This window comes from Mesitornis unicolor, unplaced genomic scaffold (genome assembly GCF_000695765.1).
Source record: "Mesitornis unicolor isolate BGI_N332 unplaced genomic scaffold, ASM69576v1 scaffold16483, whole genome shotgun sequence".
NCBI classification, from domain to species: Eukaryota; Metazoa; Chordata; class Aves; order Mesitornithiformes; family Mesitornithidae; genus Mesitornis; species Mesitornis unicolor.
This window is the reverse complement of record NW_010172736.1, coordinates 26,700-48,920: the sequence shown is the minus strand read 5'-3', so window position 1 is coordinate 48,920 and position 22,221 is coordinate 26,700. Positions and strand designations below refer to the sequence as shown.

The following is a 22,221-nucleotide window of genomic DNA, read 5'->3' as shown; positions in this document are numbered from 1 at the left end:
CAGCCCTGTGCAAGCTGTCTCTGTTCATCGATCAAAAACCTCTGTCTCCCTTGCTATATGTTCAGTTCATTACCACTTACCCTTTTCCTGCAGGAAGGGAAATTAGTTTATTAGCTTTGTTTTAGGAAGGCCCAACTACTGTGGTAAAAGTTTGGAAGATTTATGATGGCTTATGTTTCAGGTTTTAAACCAACCACTGCTAGGAATCAGACCAGAACTTACATTGGGCTATGTTATCCTGAGTGTCTTCAATTTATGGATTTCCTCCACCTTTTTTTTCTGAAATACCATTTGTGATGGAAGCTGAGCCTGATGTCACTTGTCTCTTTTACCATTTTTCTTATTCTTGCAAATGAATTTGTATGAGGGAAACCCTTTGTAGGGCCTGAGGACATCCATGCCATTCCAACTTCTGAAGCCCCCGTAGTCAGACTCCTGTCATGGATATGTGGGGCTACTGTCCCCTATCACTGCTGAAGGTTAGTGTAGTCAGATAGTGAATTATGATGATGCTATGTAGAGTACCACAGAAATTATGAATTAAGTCACTGAATGGATCAGATGACATTTTAAATTTTAATGCAAATGTATAGAGTAAAATTTGATGGAATCTTCATTGCTCTGTTCTTGAAGTAGCAGTAATGTCTTCAAAGCAATATTCTAATTAAATAATTAAAAAAAAATTGGCACCTTTCATAGACTATCACACTGCATACTAGATTGTGTAGAAGTCGCTGCTGTGTTCTGAGGTTATGTCTGCATCTTATCACGTCTCTGCCTTATACCAGTTTGCCCGTAGGAGATTTATAGATTATAAGTAGGAGAAAAGATCTAAAAGTAAATACAAAAAAGCATGAAGGAAAAGAATGTTCATGAAGACAGCTGTGCATCCTTCTTGATAGATTTAGCCACACTGCTAAGTAGATAAGAAGAGATGTGATACAGGTGAAGTAGACTTTAAAATTGCTCTTTCATCAACCTCTCCAGATCTTTTTTCCTTGTAATGTCACCAGATCAGTATGAAATCTGATCCTAAGTGCGTGGCTCTATTAAAATATAACTGGTCCAAAGGTCCTAATAAGCTCCTTTCTTTGTTTCAGAACTAAAAAGATATTTTCACCACATTCTTGTGTAGAAATGAATTTTATTCAAGTAAAGATGCCCGGTTGAGCATAGAATTAAATTATTTCTAACCAGGTGCAACATCTGGTAAAAATAAACGAAACAAACCAGCCTCCAGATACAATCTGAACATCTACTGAGAATCAAACCGAAGTCCCTTTAACTGTCATTCAGTACAAATGACATTTCACAGTAATCTTTGCTTGTGTCCTCAAGTTTTCTTATTACTACATTCTGAATAAATCAGTTGGCATTTGAAGAACTGACGTGTGAAACTCCAGCTCATGAAAACTTCAAACAGTAAATAATGGAAGTACACTATGACATGCTTTCTCTTGAATTTTTTGTTCATTGTCTACTGTTTTTGACATACATTTTGGAGATGTGTGTGGCATGTGTGTGTGTCACAGTTTCAAGACTTTTGCCACTCCAAGAGCCTTTCCATGAGAAAAGTGAATGTCGTTTCCTGGATTGCTTAAAAATGCTTCTTTTCCTGATAGTCTTTCATCTGGTACTAGAAAGATGGTATGTTGTTGAGAGGCACGCAGCAGATACTAACAAGTACTGTACATCTAAACATCATGACAACCATCAATTTGCATTAGCATTCAAAACCAAAGAATCAATTCCAGTATATCACTTTCCTTACTCATACTGGGCTTAGTACTTAGCCTTTTCTTTGAACATTTGCATCTGAAATATATTTTAATCACACTGAAACCACTTTAGAGATGAATAGATGAATAGCAGCTCTCTGTGCTGTTATTCTGGGGTTGACATTTTTTCCTTAAATCTTTAAGATTTCAGTGCATCAGGTATGGCTAACATCTATTACTCCACAGTTCCATTGAAGAAAATATTTACTTCCTAGGGCACATCTAATTTCATACAGTGCTTTTGACAAAGTCCTCTGGTTCAGACATAGCTTTTGATATCAGAAAGGTTCTTTCTTCTAATACAGTTTACGTGACCACCCTGCAAAACATAAACTAAACCAACAAAAATATGCTTTTATCAGCATAGAGGCATCTACAGAAGGGGTTTTGCCAGCGTCGCTAGCATGATTATAGGGTGTACTGATTATTTTTATCTCCTACATCCTAGCCATTATGGCAAAATTAAGTCACTGTTGAGTCGTGACCTGAAATGTTATCAAGTTGTCAAGATGATAAAGCAAAAGTCTAAGCTAACTTTTTATATTTGCTAAATTTCATGTAAGTGAGAGGATCTTCTGTCACATCGCTAAGAGGAAAACAATATACAGACTTCAAAACAGAAAAGACAAATCATTCTCAAGAAATGTATTTCTCAAATGGATGGTATTTGCTAATTAGTTCTTGGGCCGTTCTCCTTGTGCATCATTTCCAGCAGTTGCTTTACTAGGCTACTCCTTTATGTGTATATTGGGTATAGACTATTGGCTGCTATTTCTGTTCCTCGTTTTCTTCAGAAGTACAACCTCTGTAAGTATTATCACAGCCTTGGGACAATGTAAGCAGCGGGATGTCTTTATAAATAAATAAATAGCCTAAATTAATGAAAATAAATAAATTAAATAAATATTCACTGCTAACAGAGTCATTATTAGCTTAGCCAGATTGTGTGCCCTTAGTGGCTTAACTCTGGCTGACCCCAACAGATGAGGGTAGGAAAAAATAAAAGGAAAAGAAAATAATTGCTTTGCTGATTTCCAAGCTAAATAATTATTTAAAAAACTCCACAGCTGTAGGTTTCCACTATTTACCCTTATTATCTATGAGGGAGACAGGGATGGCCAGGAGAAATGGACCTACTCATTAATTAGCAAGAAAGACTCAGAGAGAAAAACACTGTGGGCAATAAAATGTGCTGAATCTTTCTAAAACCTTAGTCCTACTTTATAAACAATTTATGGTATTAGGAAGAAGAAACAAAAAAATCTTTCTTCTTTACAATGCCATGTCATCCACTTTGCCAGGAAAACACCCTCAACACTTAAAGCACTGCTTTCCAGATGAAATAATGGTTTGTATGCAATTCAGCTGAACAAAGCCGACTTCCATACTCCTTGGATTGTTGCCAGTATAAATCAAATATTATTCTAGAGATAATAGAAATATGTTTGATTATGCACTAAATGCTGAGATTTGCAACAGCACAGAAAGAGTATTAGCAAAAATCTGCCGTTCTTCATAAATTAGTACAGGGAATGTATTGCTTTTGTGGACATGGCTGCTTCTGACAGCTGAGAGAAAAAAATATATATATGTTCGGCATGATGTCTGGAATGCAAAACAGGAGAAAAGTGTGCTTCCTTGATTGTGTCTAGTATTCAAGATATTGATGGAGCCAGCAAGCTTGTGTTATTATCAGGACTGCACAGCCATGAATACATAAACTGGAAACTGGCTTTTTGAAGTAAAATATGCCTTCCTCACATTGCTTTAGTGGGAGTCAGCTTCAGGAGTATATCTTCAAAACATATTATTGGTAATTTCTTCTATAAAAGATAAGCCCCAAAAGGGCAATGTCAGCATCTCTCTTTACAGATTCACATGTTCTTCCATTACTGGAGCTCTGCTAAAACTGCCAGTGACAGATCAGGGGAATATTTATTGAAACAGAGGTTCTCCTGATCTGAATTGCAATGTAGTGCTGTGATGAGTCATAAATTCACTTTTCCTTTTTTTTAAATATAATTTCTAAATAAATAAAAAAAATTATATGTTGATTAGGTTTTTATGTGGATTCTCAAAAGAAGATGGACTTTGTTCAGGTTGCCAAGGTGCTATTCTGGGAATTGTTTAAGAAGAATATTGCGCAAAGTAGTAAATTTCTATGCCAGCAGGTATGCCTCCCCTATTCCTCCCACCAATATTAAAAATGTTTGCACAATCGTCTGATTTCTTTCAGAAGTACTAGGCACCAACAACTCTCAGCAGAGTGACAAATACACAAAATCATGCATGTGGCCTACAACGTATATGTACATGCATGCAGTACAGAAAATTGAAGAAAGCTCTTCTAACTCTACAAGAAAACCATGTTTGGGAAAGAAAAAGAAAAAAAATAAGCTTATGGCAGAAGATCTGCTATTCGAGCTTTACTCACCACGCATAGATGCAACTACCTTGATAGTCCATTAGAAAAAATAAATTCCATGAAAATTCACATATGTCTCTCATTCATTTCCTACAAGCAAAAATCAGGGGAAAAAACTGAACAAGACAAATGGTAAAATCATAGCCCTGGATTTCAAAAGAGAAGACTTGGCCGTGTCCACAAATCTACTTGACAGGATCCCATAGAAGCATTGAAATTAGTTATGGGATCCCTGTCACTGGAGATACTCAGTATTTGGCTGGACAAGGGCCTGAGCAACCTGCTCTGACTGAACCTCTGATCTACACAAAGTGTAAAGAGGCTCAACCCTGACCCTGTGGAACACTTACAATATGCTGAAGTCCTGTTCTCACTTGCAGTATCCTTTCCCTTCTCAATTACCCCCAAATCTTACTGCTAACATCCAGGCCTCTCTTGCCTCTCAAAGCTGGTCCCTCTCACTTTCTAAGAAAAATAGTGTACTACCACTACTTATCTGATTTTTTGGCATTTATTACCAAATTTACTAGGATTTGCACTCTTGATGAAAGCTGATCTTAATGAGAAGAGATTTGACATATCACCACCTCCTTTTTTTTCTTCATCTTTGCAACTTGATTTACTATATATTATTTTTGCAGGAATCATGTCTAAATAAGTCTGTTGTCTTGTACTCCTAGCCTTGAATCCTCTCATTTTCCTCAAGTTTACCTAGTCCCAGTTGAGTTTTGTGAATTCTTGGTTATGTCCTTCAGGTCAATGAACTAACCATAAGAAATTAAGACTTCCTTTTTGTTGGGTTTTTTTGTTTGGTTGGTTTTTTTGTTTTGTTTGTTTGTTTGGTTTTGGTTGGGTTTTTTTTGGAAGTCAACAATAGCTCCAGAACCAGCAGGATACCCCACCTACACTCTGGTAAAGGTTAAATTTATTTCCAGGCTGAAAGAGTACAAAAGGTCAATATTCCAGTGTTGTATAATAAAAATTAAGGGGGAAAAATACATTTAATTAAATGTTCTGTTTAGGACTGGGGATGATCTGAATTTTGGAGTATTTATTAACAAATTTTGAGTGGTCATTCATAAGCAATTTGAAAATATAAAACTGGGTGTATTAGAAAATTTTGACATTTCTTTCTAGTACTTTTTGAATGGAAAGAGATTTAATCAATCCTGCTCTTCTTTCAGAGATTCTGATTTTGGCAAAGTAGTATTTTTACTGATGACAACTATCAGAAAAAAAATGGTAGTAGTTCTAGAAGTAAAATCCTTATTTCATAAACATTCTCCTCATGGTATAAACTCAGACTTCCTATAGTTCCCTCCAGTCATTCTAATAAAAGGTATGAGGCTTTTTTAGTGCTATTTTAGTTTGGCCAATGGGTTGGAGATCTTGGACCCCATTCTATTTGCAGTTATTGCCTTTGGACTGTAGCCAGAGTAAAATTCAGGCCACTATGCTTGCTGTGATTAAAACAACTATTTACAATGCGTTAGTCCTCGATATTGTCTGTATTGGTTTTAAAGAAACTACAATCTTCATTAAAATTCCATACCATTTCCTTGAGCTGTGTGAACGGTTTAGGATTATTTTTCTTTTTAAAACATTAATAGCTATTTAAGAACACCATTGCGTTATTCTGCATTTTCTAATGCCTTACATCAAATATTTGTTGATTGCAGATAAAAAATTTAAAATATCAGTCTTTTTAAATGCTATCAGAAAAGGTATTTCCAACAACAAAAAATACTTGGTTTTTTTGTTCATTTGATTACTCCTTGTAGTAATGTAAGTACATATTTTAATTAAAATGTCATGAGCCATAGTAAATGTGATCCTCCATCACTACCTTTGTGCATTAAAGATTTACAGCTGTAGCACTCTGTACTATTGCCTGGGAAAAAATAATTAGATTTTAGTGTCTACTTTTAAAAGTGTATTGGGTTTATGCTTTGTAATAAAATAAAAAGATTGTTAGATACAGTGGGCAATGTTTTATAATACTGAAAAAATGAGAAACGAATTTCAGAAAACCCGTTTAGAACATTAGGTATATGCTTAAGTTAGTAAATGACTGGAGGCACATTAAAAAAAAGCATGCCTGACATCTTTTAAGAATATAAGCTTTACATATTATCTGTTTGTTGTAAAAGATCTAACAGGTGAATTAGTACAGTTGAAACTGCTGTCACTGTAAAATGTGGGGTTTTTTTCATATTCAGTACCTGCTATCTATCAGGCTAAAACATGACTTTGAATGACTGCTATATTAAAATTTAGATTATAAACCAGCATTTCTTCTTTCTCTTGAGTAATAAGTCTGAATTACGTGGTACATGTATGTAAGAATATCTAAACTGATACTTTTAGACGACTAACTTGGTCTGTGCAGGGATTTGTAGGCACCTAGGTCAACAACAGAATTTTCAGGCAGGCTGATGGCTGTTGTCTGCTTCCTTCACCTTTAATGTCACATTTTTGCATTAAAACCTGAACATTGGTATGGATTCAGCTGTGATGTTTCACATGCCTACCTGTGCATCACTGGTACATGCAGACCAGTTCTACCAGGCTCCCTGTGCCCAGGTCCTGGCTGCAAAGTGAGCTGCAGGTGCCTGACATAAGTGTAGATGCCTGCATGGTAGAAGTATAATAATAGGTGACATGAACTCCACTGTAAGTATTGCCATGAAAGCACTCATTCTGGCTCACAATCTTTCAGCAAATCTTTGTTTTGCTAAATAATTTCTGGTTTGGAGGAAGCTGCTGCTGTTGATGTAGCAGGAGCTGCTTGCTGGTCATAGTGGTCATAGAGGTTTTGGAAAGAAGATGAACGGTCACTGCTCTGTAAAAAGAATATTGATTGGTTTTAAGTTGCTGTTGCTAAGACTTAGGAAAGAAATGGTGGAATATGGACTGAGGTCCAAAATCCTTTCTCAGCCACAGTAACTTTAGTTTGAACATGCGAAACCAGATAAAAATGTTTACTCCTGTATCTGATGTTTCAGTCTCCTGAGACACTGTATGGATTACATTTATGAAAAAGTATCAACTTTGCTTATTAACAGTCCCCCCACTAATACATTCAATATTTCACATGCCAACATCTTCTATCAGAAATAGTGTGACAAGTTGGAATAGAGAAGTGATCCTTCTGCTGTACTTGGCCTGGTGAGTCTGTACCTCGAATCCTGTGTTCAGTTTTGGGCTCCTCACTACAAGAAGAACATTGAGGGACTGGAGTGTGTGTGGAGAAATGCAATGAAGCTGATGAGGGATCTCAAGAACAAGCCTTTTGAGGAGCATCTGAGGGAACTAGGAATGTTTAGTCTGGAGAAGCGGAGGACCTTATCATCCTGAAAGGAGGTTGTAGTGAGGTGGGAGTTGGTCTTTTCTCCCAAGTAACAAGTGATAGGAGGAAAGGAAATGGCCTCAAGTTGCACCAGAGGAGGTTTAGATTATATATTAGGAAAAAATTCTTCACTGAAAAGGTTATCAGGCATTGGAACGGGCTGTCCAGGGAAGTGGTTGAGTCACCATCCCTGGAGGTATTTAAAAGATGTGTAAATGAGATCCTTAAAGATGTGGTTCAGTAGTAGACAGTTTATGGCTGGATTCGATGATCTTAAAGGTCTTTTCCAACCAAATGATTATCATCTCCGTGGCCCTCCTCTGGACTTGCTCCAGCAGGTTCACATCTTTCTAATGTTTGGAGCGCCAGAACTGAATGCGGTACACCAGATGGGATCTCATGAGAGTGGAGTAGAGGGGAAGAATCACCTCCCTTGACCTGCTGATTGCACTTCTTTTGGTGCAGCCCAGGTTATGGTTGGCTTTCTGGGCTGCAAGCTCATATTGCTGGCTCATAATCAGTTTTTCATCCACCAGTACCCCCAAGTCCTTCTCCACAGAGCTGCTCTCAATCCAGTCATCACCTAGACTGTATCCATGTTTGAGATTGCCCCAACCCAGGTGCAGGATCTTGTACTTGGCCTTGTTCATGAGGTTCACTCCAGTCTACCTCTCAAGCCTGTCAGGGTCACTCTGGATGGCATAACGTCTCCCCAGTGTGTTGACCACCCCACACAGCTTGGTGTCATCAGCAAACTTGCAGAGGGTGCACTTAGTACCACTGTCCATGTTCTCTACAAAAATGTAAAATAATACTGGTCCCAATACAGACTCCTGAGGGAGAGCACTCACATCTGGATTCCACCCAGATATTGAGCTGTTGACCACAACTCTTTCAGTGTGACCATCAAGCCAATTCCTTATGCACCGAGTGGTCCACCTATCAAATAATTGTCTCTCCATTTTAGAGACAATAAAGTTTTGTGGAACAGTATCAGAATCAATTACAATTGTTGGATTTGGGGTGGTTTTTTCTGTTCTGTTTCATCTGGAGGAAAAAATGCATTTATGAATTCCACTAATTCAGTGTCATGCTGATGTAACTTATTCATTGCATATGACTCTTTTTTGTCATTCATCTTTTATTGCAGATCTGAATAGAGCTTAAGTGCTCTACCATGCGCATGAAAAGGTAGATATAATGAGATAAAATATAAATAGTTTTCTCTTTATTAAATAGAAGTCATATTTTCCTTCTCAATCTCTTTTATAACAACAATAATGAAATGTCATTTAACGATAAGGAGTCAAAATCAGATTTATTCTAGGTATTGATTTGATAGAATAAAATAGTAAATAAAATAGTTGGTATTTTATCTGTAATTCTACAAATAAGTTAGTAAGTCACACTGTTCATTCAAATGTAAAAAGTTCTTAAAGTACATCTAAGTTTTCCATAAGAAAAATGCTGCAGCATTTTTTGCACAAGCTTTACCAGAGCTAAAACTGCCTTCTGTATATGACCTATCATAGCAGACTAGCATATCTTACAGTCCTCTTCGAAGTACTCTGTATTTTTTCCTAAACTGAGCTTCTACAGATTAAAAGTAAAGGTCTGATAGTGAGAAATACAGGTCCAGAATTGTAACAGAAATAGTATTTAAGAGGAACAATGCTTGCTTCTTAAATAATTTCCTTAAAATTGTATTACACTTATCATTTATTTTTTCTCATTGCAACTTCAATGTATCAGTTAATATTGATTTCTAATCTTAAGATCAGTACAAAATTAGGTTTAAGTTTTCTTCTTCTTTAAAACACCTGGCGTATAGACTTATGTGTTGTATTCAATTTGCAAGTAAGGTGCAGTAAATCAAAATTCATAAAGATGACACATCCTAAAGTCAGAAGTACTGAAAAAGTATTGATAAGGTAACACGAGATTTTTCTCACTGCCTGACTTTGGGAGCCTTTTAACTGTCTGTCTTTGTTGCCCAAAGTTAGTAGACATGAACAGTCAGTAGTAAAATTTATGATTTTCCCTTTTGAGGTGATGGCCAGTGCTCTGTGTGGCAGTTCTGCTGTTTCTATTGAATAGTCTCAAGTGTTGGAGAAATCTTTGTTATGGTGTCTGCAAGTTCTCTGTTGATAATCTGTAAGAAAGCAGGTGTTGTGACTTTTCTTCCAAAAATATTATATTTTTAAATCCTGACCTTTGGTAGGCCTTCTCAGTGCTCAGCATCTCAGAAAATAAGTGCATGTACAAAGACCTAAACTTCCTACTCTTGTGTTTGCAAATCTTGGTCTGCTTGACCTATTCTTTTATGGAGAATGTTGCTCCCTTCAAGGTGCAAAGCAAAGGTCTTGGTAACATGATGACAAAATGTCAATTCATACTCAGAAGACATACTAAAATTAGCTCCCTGAGGTAGCAACTAATGTGGCATCAGAAACAGAAGTCCTGGCCCAAGGGGAGAACTGCCTTTTTTTGGCTAGAGTGCAGGGTATTGTCTTAAACTAGTCCTGAAGCAGCACACTTGTCAACCAGAGTGCTCATACACCCAGTTCCAGCTCAGACCTCAACATCTGGGAATCTGATGCTTTGTTCCAGCACTTCGGAGGTGAGCAAAACTCACCAGACTAAGATCAGAACATAGTGAAAGACTCAACAATTTGGTAGGGAGGAAAGATGGTGACAACTATGTCAGTCAAATAACACTTATATTTCCTTGTCTTATTCAGGAAAGAGAAAGGATATCTCTTGGAACACCTTTTCATTCTCTATTTCTCAATAAACATCTGTAATAGGAACAGTCTTGTATGACCAGCTGTCATCCAACAAGTACTGTTACAATGTTAATTGCAAAACCTAAACCTTTAACACCACCACCAATCCTCATATAGGGAGATGGAGATGAAAAAATATAAAAATCATAGAACCTTTCACATGAACATCTCTCAGTGAGGCACTCCCAGAAATAAACTTCAACAAGTCCATCAAGGTTCATTTTAGTTTGTAAATATCCTTTGAGGCCTTTGAAACTTGCCAGTTTTCATTACAGAAGAGCAGCAGTCTTTAAGTGCTTGCAGTATTACATGGATATTCTTGAAAAATAAAAGTCAGATTATCTCCAAATGCAGAACTTTTCTTAAAACAAAACCAGTGAGAATAACCCTCCTCCCTGTGTTGTTTTTCATGTAGCTTGTCTTTAACACTCCAGATTAGCATGGTAAATTCCAACATTCATTTGCACAGAAGATCATAGGAAACTATTAATTCTTCAAAGTTGACAGGAAAGCCTAAACATGTGGCCATCTGTTTTGCTGAAGACTATATTTTGAACACTATTTTCTTTATGGAGCAGTGGGGAAATGCCAGTAAATTGCTTAGCAACCAGGAGGAGGGACAAGACATTTCTGCAAGACTGTTGCCATTTATAGTGAGTTTCCTGTTTCCATATACATTCCTTTTGTTCCATGGCATGGATCCCCTTTATGGGAAACTACACTTCATATGATCTGTAACCATGACTGAAAATAGAGTGTCAAGGTGAGGTTCTTCTTCCATGGTACTTTTATTTCCTACTGAGCTTTAGTGGAAAGGAACTGAAGACTCTAGTCTGGATTTTGAAGACAACTGATTGAACCAAACACCTAATTTCGTTCTACAGTGGGAATGTGAATTCCACTTTTAGGAAACTGAAGTATAGTTTTTTAAAGGTACTTAAGGATTGGTTCACTGTCAGACTCAGGAGTTGCTTGACCAAATGCTTCTTTTAAAGGCAACTTTCCATCCAGAGTTGTCAAGCTTTTCACAAAGTTGTGGGACATACTGCTTTTTTAAAATCTGGTGTTGTACTTCCCTAGACCTCCATCCCATCTGTGTTGAGTTAAAAGTATTTGTAAATAATGCTTGCATCATAAACTGTTTATAAGTATCTTCTGATGGTGGGATGCTTCTCCTTTCCTTTCCATTATGCCTCAGCTGTTACCTAGATGGTTGCTAACACAGAGCTGAAGATTTGATTGTTTTATTCTCATCTTGTTTCAAGTGGAACAAGAATTACATCAGAATCTACTAGTGTCAGGACTAATGTGTCTGAAATATCCCTGATCTCTGCTCTACACTAAAAATGTGATTACCTGTGTTTCTTTGCAGGTGCATATGTGCTTCAAGTAAAGGCAACAGATGCTGATGATCCCACTTATGGAAACAGTGCTAGAGTGGTTTACAGCATTCTCCAGGGGCAACCATATTTTTCCATTGATCCAAAGACAGGTAAACAGTTTATTAGCAAGAGTGGAAGATTTAAACTTTTAAATTTTGATTTATGTGGGCAGTATCAATGGACTGGGCCGATACGTCCAAAAGCCAATAGAGTAACTTTACACGATTCAGTTTTGAATATTGAGTAGTTCTTGAATGAATTACAATCCATTGTAGAAACAAAAGAAACATGCTCCTTCAATCAGTCCTAGAATATCTAAAATGCATATACATTGAACAGTTATTGGGGTTTTTTTTTTATGCTTTACCATTTCTTTATAGCTAAAGCTTTACCTGCTACATCCATTTTTTTGTCTCTCATGATTAATTTTTGTATCTTGAGCCTACATTATTTTTTCCTAGAGGTTTTATGTGCTGAAATTACAGACAAAAATTCTCTAGCAATTATTGTTTTGCTATATAGAGCTAATTTGAGACTGTGAAACAGCTAATCATCTCCTGCCCTCCTCATTTCCTGAAGCATAGTATTTTTGTTTGGAGTTACTGGATGTGTGAGCAGAAAAGGTTAATACGTGTAAAGAGACTGAAGTATTTGGGAGGTTGGTAGACATGTTAATTGGGTAACTTGTCCTTTATTTTTAAATGTCATTCTTGTTTATATATTCAGCAATTCAGTTAAGGAGCCATGATGAATGCCACACATTGTGTCATCCTGAATGTGTTCCAGGATAGTTGTCCATATGTCCCTTTCCACAGAGAATTACTCCTTCCAGTGATGTTGTGCTTGAATGTCAGATTGTGCATTAAAGAGTCTTTATCCCTGATCAATTAATAGTTTTGCCGTAAGAGTCTCTTGGAGGTGGAGATAATGTACCATCTCCAGTGGACACATTCCTTTGTCACATGCTCCATTTAGCAGGAGACCATATTGTAATTTGCAGTAAGCAACTTTACATTTCAAACTGAAATGGGATTTCTTCAAGTGTCGGGGGGGGGGCAATCTTTATAATTATTTTTTTAATTTCAATCTTCTAAAGAATGAGGAGGAAATCTACTGCAAGAAAAACCTTTACTGAAGCCACAATTTAAATTCTAGTACAAGTTTACCAAGAAAAGAAAATAATAGCTATGAGTACTTGAGGAGGTTTTTTTTCCCATGACACTTTGAATTGCTGCATCATGTGCTGTCATCTATTACTGAGTAGTGAGTAGTGAGTGGAACACAGGTGATGGCCTGCACAATACTATCCCTGGAACATCATAAAACCCAGTGTTTCCAATTCTGTCTATTAGTAGCTTTAATGAGTTACTCAGGTGGACCTTGGTGGTCAAAGAACGGTCACAGCTGTAAAGGATGATTCATGAAACAGCTAGCCCAGTATAGCTTAAAATCTTATACCAGAAAAAGAACTATAGGTTCATAGTTCTGTGAGCAACAATAATGTGCTCTAACCTGTGTTACATTTCAAAAGTCACAATATAAGAGTTACTTTTGTGTCTTAACAATGACTGTAGAGATAAACAAAATGTGAATAATAATGTACAGGATGCTGCTTAATGGTTTCTCCAAAATCCAGAAGTCTTGGGCAACACTACAGATCAGGAATTTCCAATTCTTTGTTTTAAAACTGAGGAGATGACACAGCAATTTTTCACTGCAGTTTGACTTCAGACACTGCCTTAAGTGTTTTTGACAGGAAAGGAGAAGAAAGCCATGTTGGTACAAAATGACAAACTCAGAACTGCTGGCACATGAGTAAGCATTTTTTGAGTTGCTGTTGTTGGCTTTTTTGCTGTCTCTTGCATTTTGGTGATACTTTTGAGTCTTTCCCTTTTAGTTATTTAAAGGGCTTCAGAACATCTATACTAGGTCAGATTGAAGGTCTGTGCTGCCCTGTATCATGTTTCCAGAAGTGATGGCCTGACCTTATCTGGTGAAGGATAAAAGAAGTGTTAAGTGATACAACCCTTGTATACTCTTCTAGTCTTCAACAGCTTGTTCTTATAAAGTTTAATGTAACTAAAACTGAAAGAATTTCTCCTCCATAATTTTTCCGCTTCCCAGTAGAGTTGACTTGTCCAGGAGCACAGTATCTGCACACCAAGTGACTAGAAATTCCACAGGAGAAGTTTTTTGGATGAAGAACCAGCTCCTCTTGCTTCTTTGACATGACACCTCTTAACTTATTTCATACGTCACGTTTACATTGCATGAGACAGTGAACAGTTAATTCCTATTTATTAGTCCCCCATGACCTTATAGACGCATATTCTCCCCCGTTTCCTCTTTTCTAGATTGAAGACTTCTTTAAACAAAAGCTATTCCATAACACTAGTCATCCTTCTCCTCCTCCTTGGGATGAGAAAATGCACGCAGTATTCAAGAAAGCATCTTACATGGATGTATGAAGTATTTTAATCATAACACTGCTGATCTTTATTCCTTTCTAAGAGTTCCAAACATTCTGTTTACTTTTTATGTCCTACCACACAAAATCTCATACTTTTGTGGGAATTTCTATTACTACCTCAAGTTCTTATCACACAGTGGTAGTGGTAAAGCCACTGACCATAACTTTATATGTGAAATAAGGATTGTGTTTGGCATGCACGTGCTCCTTTCTCAAATCATTCCTGATAGGTGATAAACATTTACTCTGATATGAATCTAGTACACTTAAATAATTTTTAACCTTTACTGGTCTGAATGTCACAGCTGTCCATTTACTGTCCTTCTTCAGTGACCTCCTAACTTTTCACAGTGCTTTGCAGGAGGTAGGCAAATTATGTGGAAATGGGAGAGTTAGCTTTTATTGCTCTTGCAGGAAGGTTAAATACATTACAGTCCCTGCTGTAGGGCAGCAGTTGGACTAGCACATTTTTAAGGGCTCAAATCTTATAGGTGGGGGTTACTTTTTGGTACTGTGAAATTTCTTTTTTTATTTTAATGTGAGTTTTCTTTAATATACAGCACTTCTCTTAAGACAGATAAACTCACTTACCTAACCTCTGTATATACTGTTCTGTTACTAAAATATCCTTTTGACAAACTTCACCCAATTTTCTGATGTATTTATGAGTTCAGTATTCTTATTTATGGCTAGATGTCTCCAGTTTTTTTGTGTCAGCAGTAGTAGTGATGTTAATATTTATTCAGGAGGTTCTTCATGGTACCTGGATTTTCCCTTGTGCATAAGTGGATCATCTCCACTGAATTATGTCTCAGTAACTTTGCAGAGTATATCTTCTGTCCCAGGTCCCATATGTACTATTTTCAATTTCTAGCAGCTTCATCAAGACCATACTTTTCTGTACATTAGATACTGTTAACATTTGCAAAGAAAGAAGAAAATCAAAATTATTCAGTTCTGGAGCTGAACAATCTTTATAGTAAAATCTTAAGATGGAAGTATTTAAAAACACTATGAACTCTATCGCATGCATGTAAGGCCTCTACATTACAATAAGTCTTTGATTTAAAGTTTGAATATCCTTTGTTCTGTCCACATGAACTGATGATTTTGGTAGAAATAGTATATTTCAGGCTTTTTTATATGCTTTTGAAACAGACCATATAGAAAAGAGAAAATTACCTATGAATTGCTAGACATGAAAATTAATCTCATTGATTTCAATTGATTTTTTTTTTTTGCTAGAGACAGAGATTTTTTACAGAAAAATATATCAAATGTCCTTATGCTTCCAGATAGGAATAAACAGTGGGTGACTGGGAACTGTACTATTAGAGTGATATCCAATTCTTCATTTTCTGAAGACCATCTGGAATATTTCTAACTGAGAAAGGCACTCAGTTTTACCAAAAACAGTCAGATGGATTGCATCTCATGCTCACAACCTAATATCTTCCCATTTTCAGTTTTTTCTATTAATGTTATTTTGGTTTGTTAGTATAACAAGAGAAGTCTTTAATTCTTGCAGCTTTTTTCTCCTTAGAATGAGCTTAACAAAGATGTTGTAAAATACTGTAGAACATATAGTCTCCGCAATGCAAAAATATGGATTGAGAGGTTGAAGAGGAAACCAAGTAATGTTCATTTTATTTACAAAAATACTTTTTCATTAATATCACATGAATATGAACAATCTTTTACAATTTTACAATTCAAGATTTCTCTATGGAACAATCAAAACATTGAACACTGATTTGTTTCCAAAAGCTCTAAAAGATAGCATTGCAATATCTAAATGTTCTTAGGTATCTGCTAGGCATATTCCAGATCTACACAGCACACTATATGCCATGCTGAGGTAGAAAATAGTAGTTATTATTAACGTTGTCGTTATCATTTTCAGTGTTACAAGTGGAGAGAAAGGAAATAGTTATACAATTCAATTCTATGGGAATTTTTATTAGATTCCAGAAATAGCAGATTTAGGTCAAAGTTATTTCTAGACTCTGAACAAGTACTATAAGCTAACAGTTCCTATTGTTACTTGGTAACACAGCAGTGCTTAATTGCTATAAAGGCATGAATGACCCTTAAATTTAAAGGCCCATTATAACCCCCTTTTACACCAGGGAAAGAAGAATGCTTTTAAACCCAAATGATTTAATACTAAAAAATAATATTTTCTAAAACAATAACTTAGAGGAGAAAAAATGTTTTCAATTTCTTTATTTTTCAGTTGTGCATGCTATCTGCACAAATCTACACCTATTTTCTGAAAAATATTGCTGCATATATTGCATTTTGCAATGTAATATGCACTTGTAAAATTTCGACGTAGTAATGCATTTTCTCCTACACATTAAGTTTCAAGGGAAACACTTGAGTGTCCAAAACCTTACAGCTTTTTACAACCTCATCCGCTGATCCTATGATCAGTAGTACCTCTCTTTCTCTACAAGTCTTCCTTTTTTCATAGACATTCTTTACTTATCAGAAGGGAGATTATGCCATACCTATTTAGATGTCAGCTAACCAAAATCATTGAAGATTAAGAGTCATTCGGGTAATGTTTTACCATCATATTTTTATTACATTTCTTTAAGGAAACTCTTAAATTTTTCAGTGTATCTATATGCTATATGAAGAAAAGTTTCTCAAGCAAAGGAGAGTCTTCTGTACAAAAGGAATATTGTCTTGGCCTACTGTAACTTAACTGTGATGGCAAGTGATTGGTTGGGAACAACTGAAGATGCTGTTTCTGAAATGCATTGCCAACTCTTCCTACATTGCTCTACTCTGTACAATGCAGTGTTCTTCAGTCCCAGCGTGGCATGCCTATGCTCACAACATTCACATCACTGGTGAAAATGCACCATTCACTTTCATTCATGTCCTGATTGAAAAGACACAGCAGTCATTTTGAATGGTTGAATAGCTGATGAACATGCTTTTGAAAAGCTCAAGTGATTTGCATGTTTCTGTGTGAACTCCTCTCTTATCAACCCCTTAGGAAGAGTTCCATTCCTAGTCCAAGATAGCCAGTATTAAAATATAATAGTAGATAATCACAGGCTTTTATTTACTTGTTACTTCTCTTTTTTCTCCTAGGTGTAATAAGAACAGCTTTGCCAAATATGGACAGAGAAGTGAAAGAACAATATCAAGTTCTAATCCAAGCCAAGGACATGGGAGGACAGCTGGGAGGACTAGCTGGTACTACCACTGTAAACATTACTCTCACGGATGTCAATGACAACCCACCCAGATTTCCTAAGAGTATGTTGTATTCCAAATGCACTAATTTTCAAATAAGCATGACTGAAAGTCTTAATGTGAAAAACCTTTTAGATAAGGAACTGAGATCCAGGAAGAAAACATGATGAAAAAAATCTAGAATATACTGTTGTTATTTTAAATTATATGAAGCTCAGTTCAGAAGTATGAATGTTGAGTGTTTATGAGAAAATATATCAGCATTCCACAGGCCCAGCCTGAGCCTGAGAGTTCATTTCATTTGCACTTTAAAAATGCTTTGAGTAATACTGTTTTGTCGAGGGAAACTGGATGATCCCCGTAAAATGACAAAACATTATAATCAGAGACTTCCAAGTGCCAAAGACAGAACTGGCTCATGCTAAGCACTGTCGTTAAATCAGGAACTGATTTTTTATGTACAGTGACCCAGAAGATTATGTCTGTCTTGAAAATACTTACAGCCTCAAAATAGTGATCATCCACTGACAATTTGTAAGATTTCATATCAATTAGTTTAAATGAGGCTTTTCAGAAGTATGCTAATTTAAAGAGTTTCATAGTCTGTGTATGATTACCAGGATTGTTACTTACTGCTCTTCTTAGATTTACTGATTTCTTTACGGTATGTTCCATACCTTTGAAATGCAGACACTAATCAACTGTAAACCTTGATAACTGTGCCAAAACAACTAGATGCCAGAAGTTGTTAATAAAGCAAATTCACATTGGAACATTTGTGTGAATTTGCAATAAGATCATGGCAGCTTTTTACTTTGTATTTATTTTCTTGCATATGAATTGTAATTCCACTTTATGTATTATATGTGCTCCTTAGGTACCAAACCACACCTGAAACATTTTTCACAGGAAAAACAGTTGTGGGTTTTTTTTTTCTCTCATAGGAAAATTATTATTCTTCTTTTCCTCAGTATGAACATATATTGCATTTCTGCAGGCATATGGGAATGACCATGTTAAGACAAAGATCCATCTGGCCCTGCCTTCTGTCTCTTACACTGACATCTAGAAGGTGTACATAAGAACAGGCCAAACAATACTCCAGAACATTTCCTCAGTTTCTAACAGTCTTTAGCTCAGATGGTGTCTTTGTATTTAACAACTCTCAATGGACTTTTCTTACAGCAAGTCGCCCTGTTGCTTTGAAACTTTTGTAAAATTTCAGAGTCCACAGCATCCTATGTTAGCAATATGCACAGATTAATCGTGTATCTCACAACAAATTCCTCTCATACGTTTTGAATCAATCCCTACATAACTACCTGCATGTTGACCTCTTTAAAGAATTCAGAAAGTGTTGCAAAATATGACCTTTATTTAGAAAAGCTGTGCTGAGGGTTTTTTTTTCAGTATGGGATATTCTCCATGAATCTATTAATCCTGCTACTACTGTTTTGCCCTGTGCAAGTCAGTCATATCCATCCTTAGCTCTCTCTCGAACTCCCTGGAAACATTTGGGGAAAAAAATCAGTGCTGTATTAGCACCTCCAAGCCTCCATGTGCTACAGTAGTTTGAAACAATATATTACACATCATAATAGTTCACTTATTTCAGCCTTCAGGCTCTTGGGCATGTAACAGCTAATCCCAATGATGTGTTACTGTTGTGTCTTGTTCATTCCACAACTACTTCTATAGCTAATTTAACCTTCTCGTGAATTCCCTGTAAAGAAGTGTCCTGAGATAGAAAAAATTTCCCAGTTATTCTACACTAAACACAAATCAAAAAAAGGTATTAAGTTTTACATTTGTGATCTTATCTTCTCTGAGCATTTCTATTCTCTCAATTTTGAGTTGGCTTTACATAGTTCCTCTCAGATTTTTGCCTCCAGATGTCTTTAAAAGACAATTATTATTAGCTTGTTTGCCAGAGATTTATTCAAACTTGGTTTTTGTCTGCTTTATTGTGGTTTTATAGATAAAGCAGTTTTTCTGGTTCTTTGTATTGTCCTTCCTGAGACACAACTTCATTTTTTGAAAGATGTGTTCTTGCTTTTATTAGCTCTGTTGTTTACCCTTACTGACTTGCTTTTTAATGGGTGCTGTGCATTTGCTGTGGATCTTGAGAATGGTTTCCCTAGATAGCATCCACACCACTCATAGTTATTTAACTGTCTCAGCTATCCCATTCAGATTTTTTATAGCGATATCCCTCAATTTTATTTATTTCTGCCTTTTTTATTATTTAAATGGGTACAACCATCATGTAATTTTGGCTCTTACTACTCCTGCATAGATATTGCATTTAAACTCATTATGGTTACTGTAAAATTTAGAAGAACTAAGGAAATTTTACTGACTAGCTACTGTTAATACTGGTCTCTTCTTTAAGTCTTATTTGACTTAGATTTTCCTTTAACAACCATCGTTATTTCTCCACTGAAAACATCTACTTTGCCTTTCCTGTGTATTTTGCTCCTGGATACTGCACTGCCTGGCTGATTTTCTTCTTTCCCACAGATTTTGAACATGCCTATCATGCTGGTATTCTTGTTTAGCATTAGACATTAAAGCTACCCATACTAGTTCCATTTTAACCCCTGGCTTTATACTGTGGCTTGCTTTCTCCTCTTTACTGGAACCTGGTTTGATTCTGTGTGATCTACCATTTCTATATTTTCTACTGGACTACCAACACCTTTTGTAGCATTCTTCAGTGAAGAATGCAGAATTCTGTTGGCTGCACCTTTTTTCTGAACTGTGTAGTCTTGCATTTTTTTTAATTGAGTGGTTTCCAGTGCCTGCAAAATTTCCTGAACTTTTCAGCTAGAATCACAATGGTCATAGAAATGTTTTTAAACTTTTTGAAACCTGCTTTTCTTATGACCAAAATGATTTTTGCATCTTCTCTATGGACACCCATTCTTTAGCAAATGTCCCTACTTTCCAATAATGTAAAACCCTTCCCCTTACACTTTTTCCTCAGTGAGGCATCTAAAACTTTGCCATTACATCTTTCTCTCCCTGACTATACATAGTGCAACAATTTCAGACTATGCTCCTATGATTGTCCCAAACTTCAGTTTTCACTTGCCAGCCTAAATTTCACCCCTAAGACCTCTGTCCAGTCTTACCTTATTTAGTCAGAGCTCACATCAACTGCAGCCACTGGCACTTCCTTGTGTTTCCTGGCAGACTTATATGATACTTCAAATCTGATCAACAAGCAAATCATCCCAGAGGATCTCTTTGAACCAACATTCCCACTGTCCTCATCCTAAACGCTTGTTAAACTGCCCACCACTGCAATCTGTTCCTTCCTTTCAGCTGGAAGCCCTGCTGCTGGAAGGGTATGACAGGTGCAAGAGGAAATAATATAGCTGCCTGGAATCCAAAAAAACTCAGGACATTGGCAAGTTCTTTGGGCCCAACGCTCTTTCTCATATCTGGTTTTCAGTTGTATACTTTACTTTCTTTGCTCTTAGGGGCCATAGTAATTTTGTATATTATTGTATGCCTTCATCTGTTACGATGTTTCAGAAAATGCACAAGTCTCAGGTAGTGTCAGACAGTTTTCGTGGCACAGAGAAATCATGGAATATATCATACTCTTTGAAGAAGATAGCCTTGAGTTCTTATTTAATGCATGCACTGTAGTTATGATGTCTTTGCTTAATTGTTGCTATGATGGAGAAAAAAAAAAATCACAAGAGACCAAGCTTGTCCTGTGCTTTGAAAATGTTTTCTTTCTATTATACAAAATGTCACATAAACCAAGTTATAGCAGTGACTCTCAACAAAACAGCAGTGAATAATATTGGAGATTGATGTTGATATTGAAAATAATAAATATTTAATGTAGTTTACAAGCTAAAATGTCCATGTGGGGAGTCCAGTGTGTTGGAATAAGCTTGAACAAGACAGTTACCTGGAATATTCTTTTTCTTTTGGAATATGTTACAGACAACATATATATATTCTCGTAAACTAAGGACTTCTGCCAAATCCAAATAGTAAAAGCAAAAATCTTGATTAGTGAGGATTTACTTAGCCAGTCCTATTTGGTTAAGAGAGATTGAGATTTGGTTAAGATTATGTATAGTGTGCCTGAAATTGACAGAGACACAAGGCTAATTACAGCAAAACAAAAATAATTTAATTTTATTTCTAGTATAGTAACTGTATTTTTCAGTTTTGCTCTTTGAAAACACTACAATGACTCAGAGTAACTACCTGCCAGGAAATGGAGTTTGTCATTTTATCATAGTTAAAAAGATACCTGTGCAGAATTTTAGATTGTGAGAAAAATAAGCCTTTAAAATAAGGTCCAGGTAGATGCCAAGTTCAGGCCTAGCTAGACCTAAAGAGCCCTCTCTGTTGCTGGTAGTTGAGACCTCCAGAATCATATTACTTATCGTTGTTCAAAAAAGCCAGAAAGTCCGAGTGCAGACTGAAGAAAGGGACAGAAGGTCCTTTAACACTAACTGCTGCAGGGTACATGACATAATCAGGACCGCAGTTTCCCAAAAGGCTTATACCAAAGATGCCATGCTATAGATCACCTTATCAAATAAGAAGATATTAATTATCACAGAATAGAGTTTAAATTTATTTTCTGAACACAGTTCAGCTGAAAAAAAATTCACATCAGAAGTGGGAGAACATATATTATTAATACTTGGAAGTAGCTGCATTGATAAATAATACATTACAAGCTTGCAAAAAAAAATTTATCATGGAACACCTTTATCTTGTTGAGGGTCCTTTAAGGAGACAGGCAGGTTTGAATGGAATATCAGCATCCAGTGATGAAACAAC

The 22,221-nt window shown here is 36.2% G+C and overlaps 1 protein-coding gene across 1 annotated transcript in view; it reads left to right on the top strand.

Moving 5' to 3' along the window:
• Positions 1 to 11,710: 11,710 nt before the first annotated feature.
• LOC104537578 (cadherin-12-like) overlaps positions 11,711 to 22,221 on the top strand; it is a gene marked incomplete at both ends in the record, with an annotated part of 31,442 nt that continues 20,931 nt past the window's right edge. The window contains 2 exons of the mRNA XM_010180508.1: positions 11,711 to 11,830; positions 17,299 to 17,466. Of these exons, the coding sequence (XP_010178810.1) occupies positions 11,711 to 11,830; positions 17,299 to 17,466 (288 nt within the window). The remainder of the gene's footprint in view (positions 11,831 to 17,298; positions 17,467 to 22,221) is intronic.